Below are 11735 nucleotides of genomic sequence, written 5' to 3' on the forward strand. Positions count from 1 at the left end.
TATTGTACTTAAAGTAAGTTTTTGGAGTAAAACTTGGTAAAAATCAATTTATCTTTGATGTTTGTATGGTGAAATTAAAATTAAAAAAAAAAAAAAAAAAGTAGTAGTGTGATGGATAAGCTATTCGCTTATTGCTTTACATACATGTTTTTTTTTTGCATGTTTCGGAAGTGTGTTGTATAAGTTTATATTCTATCAAGAAAATTGAACAAAAAAATTATTTTCTTTCTTTGTTTGATTGAAATTGAATAAAAAAAAATAATATTTGTCTCCCTGACTAAGAATGATAATAGTGGATTGGTCATGTGACATACCTTATTTGTTTAATTTTATTATTGAAAAAATTAAAAAGAATGAAATAAAAGAAAATGGGATAAGACAACACTAGAATTCATTATAAGCTTAATAAAAAATATAAAACCACTTTTGAGTTGTTTATTTTTGTCTCAAATTTATCTTATTATGATGGAATGGGATGGGATGGGAAGGGAAAATACCCTAAAAAAACTTTGGCTATTATCATCTCATTTAAAACGAAAATAATAAAAATAATAATAAATTACCCATAAAGTTATAAAAAAGAAAAAAAAGTAAAAACAAAAGACATGCAATCCCACTGGAAATAAATAATAAATAAAAAAGGAAAAATGGCAAAATTGAGAATATTAAAAGAGAGCAAGGGCAGAAAAGAGTGGAGGGGGGAGGGGGTTGAGGGACCAGGAGTAGAATTGAATAGAGAGGAGGGCGGTTTCTTAATTCCAGACCAACATTATAAAAAGCGAAATGCGCATGATAGTGAAAAAAGTGAATCCTCTTCTCTCTCTCCCCCCTTTCATATTATTTTATTTCATGTTTTTTCTCATTCCTTTTCCGGCGCGGACCGTCGGCGCACATTAGCCTCGGTCGGTGATTTTTGGGGATTCGACAAACGCCCTAAAGAGATATGTAAGAGGAAAAAAGAAGCTATTAATATACATTAAATATGCTTTGTATTTTGTGAAAACACAAAAAACATTTTTATTGTTTCATCTCCTTTTGGGCATGCGTGAAAAGCTCTCTCACATGCTTCCCACACACACCCTGCAAAATTTTATTTGTTCACAGGTCCCTTTTTTTCTTTTTTCTTTTTTTTTTTTGGTATTTAGTTTTGTTTAATTAAAAAAGTAGCAATGGGGCAATATTGGATCACAAGCAAAGATGAAAAAGGGGGATTGAATTAAGAAATGGGCTTGGGAACATGGGGTTAAAACTAATCTTTTTGATACAATGATTGTATTTTTTTATGTCAATGAAAATGGGTTGGTGATCCGGTGAGGTTGGCTCCATTGTAAAGACTTGTGGAGCCTTGGAGGAAACTCCATTGTATTTTGTATATATTCTCATGGGTAAGGGTGTAAGTGAAAATTAAAAATTCGGTATGTCTGATCAAAATCAAATAAATGTGTATTGGTTTAGTTTTCAATAGTTATTAAGGTCGATTTGGTTTAAGAATTGTGAAAACGGATTTAGTCAATTCAATTTTTAGTGTTTCAAGTTAAATTAATACATCATTAGAGTTGCAGTTGTTATTGCTTGTGCCTAGGGCTTTTTTGAACAAGATCTCTCATTTCTTAATGTGGATACCTATAAAAAGGAAAATCCTAAGAACCCTTAGATGCCCCTTTTAATTGTTCCATTAGATTTTCAACAATAGTAAGAAAATTTGATATAATTTTTGAAAAGAAAATTAGTTATTCTCTGTCGAGTGTCACCATAGGGCAAGTGACAACATGCAATTGATTATGCTCTAAATGCATCGTAGTTCAAATTGGGACAATTGTCCGTTACTAGTTATGCAGTATGTAATGAAGAAGACAAATGACAAACATTCTCAACCATGCAATACCTATTCGAGTGGTGGTTGTGTTGCAAGTTTGCCTAATTTGTCAAGTTCTATTGAGATGAGATTTTGTTATATTTTTGGACTTTCCGCCTTATATTATGTCGTTGGGTGGTTTTGTCGAGACAAACTCCCTTCCATACTAAGTGCGCTATTATTCAACTAGTATGCTTAAAAAGGGGATAGTGAGGGACAAATTTGACTCCTCACATATTATGATTTATATATCTTATGATTTGTAGATATATTTAACTAATTGAATCACCTTATCGTAATGCTACCTAGATATATAAGGTTATAACAACACAACAACAAGCTTGTATTAATGTAACAATTAAAAAAAAAACAATTTGTAACAAAAAAAAATTTAAAATTCAAAGTATATTAGAAAAAAATTAAAGAGAAAATAAATATATTTTATTTTATTCTTTTTTTTGAGTGATACTATGTTTTCTCACAAGCTATTTTTGTTTTCAAAACAAAACCTATATACTATGAGTACTACGCCTATGAGTAGGTCCAAGGACTGGTTTGTTTCTATTATATTTTCCGTAGCAAAAAATCCATCCATTCAAAGGTTGGGTTAATCAATGGAACGAAATTTTCTGATGGTAATGATGAAAATATTTATTTGCAGTTTTCAAACTTTGAAAGTATTGTTGTGGATGTATTTCCACAAGTCCAATACTCAAAATAGAAAAGACCAAATGATTGAAACATATTTTCTTCCGTTTGGATTGGATAATGGGAAGATTGAAACCCCAGTTTCAAAAAGAAAAGATTTTCCAATCTCCTCTCTATGACTTTGCATTCCACTATCTCCATGCCAGTAGGATCACAAAACCATGTTGAAAATTTTGAAAAACATTAAAGTAAAAGAATTTGACCTTCCAACACTGAAAAGCCTTTTATGCTCCATACATGCTGTTGTGGGTCTTATTGTGTGTGGTCACTTTGGACATAAGTAATCTCCCCTCTCACACACACACATGCTGCTAAGTCCTATGCATGCCTTAGATGGTTAAGATGGTGATGTTTTTAGGTGATCTACAAACCTTCTTCCTCTAATGGTGGCTTCATTGATTCACTAAGATCAAACCTTTTAATGGGTTTTTGAGGCCAATTTTGCAAAATATTATTACTTCATTGACTCACTATGACAAAAAAATCAAAATATGTGATGGGTTCTCTAGGCAAAGATGTAATGGGCTTTTGAGACAAAATCATGTGGTTTGTTTTGGCTAGTTAATTGATTGAATAAGATGGGATAGAGTAATGGGTTTTTAGAGGGCAAAAATTGAGGGTGATGAAGGGGAGAGGTGGGAAAGAAGAGAGGGACAAGGGAGATGTTGGAGAAAGCAAAGAGAACACATACAGGAAGACATTCTATGAGTGACATATATAACAAGCATGTCCCAGATATAGTACAATGAATGGGGTATGATGAGCAATAACCAAAGTCAAATGGGTATATTTTTCTTTTATAAACTTTAGGGTTGATGGGATTAACATCCTTCCACTTTGTCTCCCCTCTCACTCACTCCTCATTTCTCTTTTGTTTTCTTGCTTTATTTTCCATGTCCCTATGGGTGGAGGGTTCCTATCGCCTTTTCCCTTCACCCATTTGCTTTTCTCATAGGAAAGGAATAATGCCACGGCCCTTCCTTAACCCACTTTTGGGCCCCATCAAGGTCCAATCAAGTCTCCCCCACAAACACCTCTCTTTGTGGGCCCCAGCTGTCTGGGCTGGGCCCATTTTCTTTCTCTCACATACACACACCTCCCCAAAAAATGTTGCGTAAATCAATAGAATGCTTACATGGGCTTTGCTTTGAGGTGTTGGTGTCTTTCAAGTGGAGACTATACCCCACCACGTCACACCCCATTTCCACTTAGATTTGCCACTCTGCACTCCCCCCACCCCCCCTCCCCCTCTCCCTCTCTCTCTCTCTCTCTCAACCTTTGCTTGCCCATCACACTTATTGTAGTACCCTCTTTTTACATCATTTCACTTATCTCTCTCTCTCTCTCTCTCTCTCTCCAATTCCATGCTCTGTTCTTTTCACCATAAAGCTTTAACCCACATATGGATAAAGATGCCACTGCTGTTTCTTGGTGGTTAGGGGTGTTGCTGAAGCAAAATTGGTAGCTTTTGGGTTTTGGTGGGCTCACATCCCACTCTCCTGTAGAAGAAGATCATCCACATGATAGGCCATCTAATAGTGCTTCTTGTTCAATTAATCATTTAACTACCTGATGTAAACCCTTGATCTATCATAAAGATGTCTCATTATTAGTAGGTATGGTTTGTTATAGCCTTTTAAAATTCTATTGGGTTTTCACATGGCTCACCATAAGAACTCTTTTTTATGGGTGAGTGTGTAGGGTTGGTGAGATTTTCTAATATGTACTGTTTTAGAGTTTATCATGGTTTAAATTTCAGTGTGGAAGGCAGAGAGACATCGAGAGCTTTTGTTCATTGGTATGGTGGATTGCAGAATTGGTTCTCTTTGTTTCAACAAAACAGCATTCATTTTTTTTCTCTTAAATTGAAGCATAGGAAAGTAAGAACAAGAGGATGGGTAAGAGAGGGGACAAGCATTTAATAAGAGGCACCAAAGGAGATGAACATGCCAAAAAACTTTTGATGAATACGGCCATTTGAATTAAATCCCACTTTCAGAAAACTGTGTTAAAACAAGTACGTGAAGGCAGTGGGTTCAAAATTAATTGACCAAATTTCATGATGAGATAATCCAAGAGTCAAGCCTCCGTCAGAACCCTGCTCTTAATCAAACCCCTCATTTACTCGCTGTCCTAAAGGGCCCACATCATCAAGCCCTTGATGATTCTTACCAAAACTCCACTCCACAGTGTTTTGGTAAGTTCTTTTTTCTCTTTAGGACTGTCCCCAGATAAAATGCTAGAAAGAGAAAAAAAGGCTCGTGTCTTGGGCAGTGTATTAGTGTATGAATTTGAGCATCTACTGTCTTTGATATGATTCTGCAAATATGTACAAGTCCCCTATGTTGGACATCATGGGCAATTAGGAGGGCTCAATAATACTCTCATTTTCTTGTTCGTATACATGTAGAAAGGAGGATGCGTTTGGTGAGTAGGCTTGACGCTTTTGAGTCAAGGAATGCTAACCAGGGAGTCCTGTGGGGGTCTCCCAAAATTAAAGAAGAAAAAGAAAGGATGAAAACATTATTCCAGTTTGAAGTTTGAGAGATAAGCCGAGCCTTTAAAAACTCCTCTGTTTTTTCACATGAAAACCTCCTTTTTCATTCTAAGGGGGTTGTTCTAACTGAGATTGAAGGCAGAAACTAGTCCAGAGATGCATCTGGCCTGATTTGGAATCTCCCTTGAAATACTGAAAATTGGGTTGTTTCCCTAGTCATCTTCATTTGATTTCAAAGAAAGATCTTGGCTTCAGTTTAGGATTATAACAGAGGCAAGAGCAAAAGCTTCTCCATCCACTTTGGCTTCAGAAATACCAGAAGCTTTCCGATCCATCTTTAATCGTACAAACACCTCATCATACTCATAATTTCCGCTTTAATCCTAATTGGGAATCAAAGTTCAATCCAAAATAGCCTTTCGCCAGAGAAACCAAATTGTAGCCACCATAAGATTATCACTAATATCTGTACAGTCACAATCCCCCATCCTAAGAAGTTACATGATCCCAGTATTGAGGAAATTACATTACAGAAACTAATTCCAATTTCCCCTTACACGCCCATGACCGACCATAGAAAGCTGCGTTACAGCATGGAAGGAACCCCAGGTGTGAACAAACACTGTATGGATACTAAATCGGCTCTACTATAAAATGATATGACCAGCATGCATACATGATAAAAGTATAAATCACAATAAGCTATAGAGCATTTGCGGTGCAGCTGCTCTTGAATTGCAACGATTAAAGATTGCCGATGCTAATTTAACCTGCAAACAACGTAGCTTTAACAAAACAAAGAACTGGCAAATAAAGAGGGGGTTGAAGCGCACTCATATAATAAGATGAAAAAAGGAAGGCAAAAAACCTGAAAACCAACACAAGACCATAATATAATTCCTTGTCGATTTAAGTCCTACCCAACCCAACCGCCATCATATCTTTAGTTGTTCCAAGCTCTTTACTGCTTCAAATTCTTGCAGGTCATTGGCAGTTGCACTTCCAGTTTCCTCTACATGAGCTGGTGATTTAGTTGGCAGGGAAGGCAATGAAGCAGCTGATGGATCTTCTTTTCGAACAACTAGAGGATCTTCTTTTCGTACTGGTGGAGCAGCAAAAACTGGAACAGCTTGCCTAACACAAACTGGTGGGGCAATTCGCATGTGTGGAGCCCGAATCACCTGAGGGGGTAGCCCAGAAGGTGGTGCAGAGAAAACAGGAACAGCATTCCTTATTGTCACTGGTGGTGCAATCCCATGATAAGGTGTCCTAAACTGCCGGATAGGAACATAAGGAACTGCCCCTGCTGCAGGGAATCTCTGGGGGCGGACTGCACGAACGTCCAGTGCTAGAGGCTGTGATGGTGGCACTGGGTTCTCACTTGATGTTGTTGACGTGGGTCTGCTTCGTGGCTGTGATGATGGCATAGAACCATCATTTGCAGTTGGTGATGGAGGTCTGTTTCGAGGAGGTGTCTTTTGGCAGATTAAAGGGAGAATTTTTGATGTGGCAACAGGAGGCAGCTGAGGACTAAACAATCTTGAATTCTGAATTGGAAATTTCTTTGGGAAAGACAACGTGCCACTAGGGGAGTTTGCTATTGCCATCTTTTCCTTCAGCCGATAATTCAATAGTGCTCGTGCTATTGTGATCTGCTCCAGCTCATCATTGTTCTCTGTCTCAGATGATGAATTTGCAGCCTCTTTTGCCACTGGGCATAAAAGAAAACATGTAATTTACGTAAGTTTCAAGGCTTTTGAGATGCATTGGAGGCAAAACTGAAAATCTCACTAGAATGTCAAACAAAAGGGGCAGCAGGAATCAACATAATGGCCCATTGAATATTATAAAAATATGATATTATCAGGAGGAAATATACAGGGAAAATATTTTTTAGATGCGGTAAAGAAGGAATTGACCCAAGAGTTTTCCAACATAACAGATGTTAAATCCTATACAGAATGGAGCAGAAAAATGATATTTAAAACGGAAGACTCAAATCCTTAGCATCAACTGGCAGGCTCATATTAGAATGAGCCTTCTGCACCAACCCAGTTCTATGATATATCCACTCTTGCTTGATATACTAATCATATGTCCTAAGTTCAGGTGTGAGGTATAATGTCAGTCATCTTCCAACAACTTAGTAGTATTGCAATTGGACACGGATCATTAAATAAACATCAGACTCGATGCAAATTCTATCAACTCCAAATCTTTACGCTTGAACCCCCTTTTTTCCCTATTAATGTTAGAACCTGATTCCATTTATTGTGCAACCTGATTCCATTCTTCTCTAGTAGATAAATACATATATCATAAGTTCATCTTTGCCATAAAGAATTTCACTGGATAGACAGAGACTGATGGACAAAGCATGTATATATATCACTTTTCTTGGTGTAATTTTTCCTATTATTAATTTTATATATTTGATACATACACACACACACACACACACACACACACACATATATATATATATATATATATATATATATATATAACTCTCCATAAATCTACTACTGACTACCATTGCAACTAACTACTAAAAAAAATTTAGACTGGAACTTACATTGTTTTAGAGATGACCAAGCTGCCATTGCAGCATTCTTCTCTGCCTGTTTCTTATTCTTTGCAGGTTCCCCTGTGAATGTGATTCCAGCCAATTCTACTGTACCTGTAAAAACAGGTAGGTGCCCAAGGCCTGACCTGAAAGTTGTGTATTGAGGCAATGGTGCTCCTACTCTTTGTGCAATCTCCTGTAAAAGGTTCTTGTACACTCCCGTCTCATCCTAACAATGGTAAAACTTAATCAGTATCACGAAAAAAATATCTAATCATAGCTGTGAACCAAGTAGATCAAGGAATATGGATACACAACACATATTGAAAGCTACTAGTATATCTCCTTTTCAAGGCTGTGACAAAAGCACACAAATGGAATCTGAGGCCAAATTATCCCCATTTCACAAAGTCTTTATTTGTCTATCTTGACAGAATTTTTTATATCATTAAGTAGACAAGCAATATTGCCTTTGATGACTTCTGAAAAAGCCATGCATGGTGTGTTTCACATACAGAAAAAACAGATAATGGTCCACGAGAATTATTGCATCAAAACAACATACAAGATGAGGACATGACATGGAGTAGTATCCCACTCTTAGTCAGCTATTTAATGACCAAATTATTTTAACAAATATTTTTACAAGGAAGTAGAAATTAAATAGTTGACTGGTTTTTTTTTAGATTTACTTTTATCCCATACTATGACACTCCTTTCATTCTTTAGGAACTGAATATGTAAGAGGAATGACTTTTCTTTCTATAAGCAAACAGAGAATAGGCAAGAAAAATAATTGAAGCCTCACAATCAAACAGAGGCGGGTTTCAAATGAATTGCAAATTTGGAACAAATACTTCACAGAAAAGTTAAACATTCAATTGAAGCTTGAAAAATGCGTCCTTGAGGCTCATCTCACATGTTATTAAACGGTTGGGATATTTTCTGGGAGGTTCGAGGTTCAAGTCCCAATAGGAACAAAAACAAAAGCCTATCACCAAAAAGAGAAAATGAAGCTTGAAAAATGGCAATGAAAGAGGCATACATGAAATCCTATCTCCCAGAACAACTTACAATTTTTCCTCTTTTTCTAATGGTTTTTTTATCTTACAATTACATATGACAAAGGCCTCTGAGGAATTAGTATCTTACAATTAAATATTCTAACCCTGTGCTCCATCCAACAGGTTCAAAACTTTTGGAGACCAACCAAAGAAAGGGAAAAAAAGGGGAGGAAAATAGAGGTGTGGCTAAGAAAAGGTGACTACTTTTTAGGAAATCCTCTTGCGAATTGAAATGCTCAATTGACCTTTCAAGAAAATCCATAAAATGGAAAATGAATCAAACTCTTGAATTTCATTTCATAATTAGAGATAAGAAAACAAAAAACCACGCTTTAACAAAGACTAATACAGCCACCTGGCTCAATGGAGTAGTTTTCTTTTCCTCCAGACACCAAAATAAATCAACCCAAAATTTCCCTTTTTCTTTTCTCAATGGCCAAACAGGGAATGAAGAAGAACAACAACAAAAAGGAATAGGCCCAAAATTGCTAGGTTTTACCACAAATTCCTTGACTGGAATACCCCTATAAGCAATCATTAACCCTGATGTACCAGAAGACTCAATCAGCAGCGATGGAATAATAAACACAAGCAAACTAGATCAATCTTAGTTATGGCTTCACAGATACCACACAGTTTTCACTTTCGCTTCCTAAATTAAGATTATCCGCGTCAGCTAGCCAGAATATCCCACGACTTTGCAATTCTACCCAAAAATGAGACCCAAGGATATTTCGGTCATTTCAAAATCAACCCCTTTTCAACCCAATCCCCAAACCGCCGATCAAAAAGCATGCCGGAGTTACACTGGCGGGGCGGGCGAAATATGTGAAAGAAGCTGCTCAAATGCACCGATCGTCGCAAGAAAATACAGAGCAATGGAGCAGATGAAAAACAGAAGGTCTCAAATAACACATGGCGCACATTAGCAAAGTCCAATTTTATTTTATTTAGCCTAAAAAGAAGATCGAAAAGCTTTGAGAATTACGGAAGCAAGAATATACCCTAAAGGCCGTTTAATGAAGCGTGACTCACCAGAATCCTGGCGGCGAGCGAGTGCGAGGGACCGCGGTTAGAAAGCGAGTTCAGGGCGACTTCAGCGGCGGAGTGCTCGGCTTGCCGCAGAGTGGTGCAGTAGTTAGGGCTCTCGAAGATCTCGCCGTTAAAGTTAACGGTGGCCTTGAACCTAGGCGCGTGATCAGGACCTTCTCTGATGCACGTGTATGACGGCAGATTGAAACAGCTCCTCTGCGCCAGCTCCTGAAGCTGGTTTTTGTACATCTCGCTCCGATTTCTCTCCCTCAGTCTCGCGCTTCTCTACTCCAATCCCTCCGCTTTCTCGCCCTAGAAACCGATTTTCTCACCCAGGAAATGCCTCCCGGAGCCAGATCCAAGTCGTAGTTCCCCGTTCGGAATGAGAGAAAAAGGCGCTGACTCGTACACCAGTGTTCACCGGAAATGAAGTCCGGCAAGATCGAGGTTTTAGGGTTTTTCTGTAGAGAGAGAAAGAGAGGATATGAAGTTGTGGTATTTTCTAGTGATGTTTTCTTTTTCCTTTCTTTTTTGTTTTTTGTTTTTTTTCATTTAATAAATTTGTATATTTATTTTATTTGTTAAATGTTGGGAGTCAACTCAACGTTAGGCTTGCATGGATGTGATCTTCCCTTAGATTTTCCATGAATATATATATATATATATATATTTTTAATTTTTTTTTCTTAGTAATTAGTTCTACTTGTTGTTTAGTTTATTAGTTAGTTAATTAATATTGATTATTTGATAATTAAGGAATGAGTCAGCTTTACCGTGTTGAAACCACCAAGCCTCCGTATTCAGGTCTGGGCCCAGACATCCATTTTTAAGAGTGGCCCATACGAAAGCTGGGCCTACAATATACATAATACATACGCTTAAATTAGAACTTTGTAGACTAATATCAAAGTCCAAACCCATTTTATAATCCTATACAATTTTTCTTATTTTTGTAAATTGGTTTGTTTTTCAAAGAGAAAAAAAGAAGTTTGATAAACGTCAACATTATTCAATAGTTGATTAGAGGAACCTGAGGAAGTTTGAAGTTCTAATTTAGGGTAGGTAGCATTAGTTTGGCTGATCATCTTTAGGGCATAAATGCGTTTTTCATCTGCCTCGCCAATGAACATCGCATTCATTGACTTTAAGGCACCCCCATCAACAAATTTTTATTCCATGAATATATATATAGCTATAGATATTGTAAGAGAGGGAAAGAAAAGTCCAATGTGAAGGTGGCATGGCTTAGGCGCCGGACTTCACTTAACACAGAAATGATGAGGAGGAAGGAATCTGGGAGATGCAGGAAGTGAATTACAGAAATGGGCATGGAAGTGATGGAGAAGGGAGGGATTAGAAAGGGATTGGGGGGGAGGAGAAATGGCCGGACTTCACCATCATGGGGGAGGTTAGTGGGGAACAACCTTTAATTAATCTCAGAAATCGATGAAGTTTGACCACCACCCAATAACAAAAAAGAGAGTGTGTGGTTTTTGACGAGTTGAAAATTGGAATTGCTTGGAACCAACCCCACATCCACTAATAGGCCGCGTGGAGGGTGACCCAGTGCCACTCTCCCACTCTCCACATTTAAACAGTTGACTCATATTCCCTGGAATCCACCCATCAATTTTGGAATCTCTCTTTTCACTCCTTCACTCTTTTTCTTGTCAAACAAGGCCTTATTTTTTTTCATTTTTATTTTTTTGCCCTTTTCCAAAATAGATAAAACCATCATTCTCACTAATTTCCTGGTGAATAGGGAGGAAAATGGGTATAATGATTCAAATAATGAGGGTTGTTGAAGGTTTGATTAATCATTGAAAGTGGGTTTTGGGTGGAGAATGGGGGAGAGGGAATAAAAGTGTTGGACGAATTAACCCAAAGGGGGAAAAGGGGAAGGGGGTGATGGGGACAATGTATGATATGAGTGATGAGTGGATTACAGGCCACACATGACAAGGGCGAGAGAAGCCGTTGGAACAGCGTTTTCTCCCCATTTACACATTTCCA

General features: G+C 37.5%; 1 protein-coding gene across 2 annotated transcripts; it reads right to left on the bottom strand.

Moving 5' to 3' along the window:
- Positions 1-5487: 5487 nt before the first annotated feature.
- On the bottom strand, positions 5488-10397 carry LOC100248336 (double-stranded RNA-binding protein 2). Of its 2 annotated transcripts, XR_786005.3 has the most exons (4): positions 9726-10397; positions 7636-7855; positions 5929-6771; positions 5488-5830 (listed from the first exon to the last, which is right to left on the bottom strand). XR_786005.3 is itself a non-coding variant. In XM_002285135.5 (3 exons), exons 1-3 carry the CDS (start codon positions 9969-9971, stop codon positions 5996-5998), a joined length of 1242 nt encoding a protein of 413 aa, XP_002285171.1. In that variant the 5' UTR covers positions 9972-10397; the 3' UTR covers positions 5488-5995. The 2 variants fall into 2 exon arrangements, 1 of the variants encoding a protein (XP_002285171.1); XM_002285135.5 differs by having other exon boundaries at positions 5488-6771.
- Between the last annotated feature and the right edge of the window lie 1338 nt (positions 10398-11735).

The sequence above is a fragment of the Vitis vinifera genome, chromosome 6 (assembly GCF_030704535.1).
Source record: "Vitis vinifera cultivar Pinot Noir 40024 chromosome 6, ASM3070453v1".
NCBI classification, from domain to species: domain Eukaryota; kingdom Viridiplantae; phylum Streptophyta; class Magnoliopsida; order Vitales; family Vitaceae; genus Vitis; species Vitis vinifera.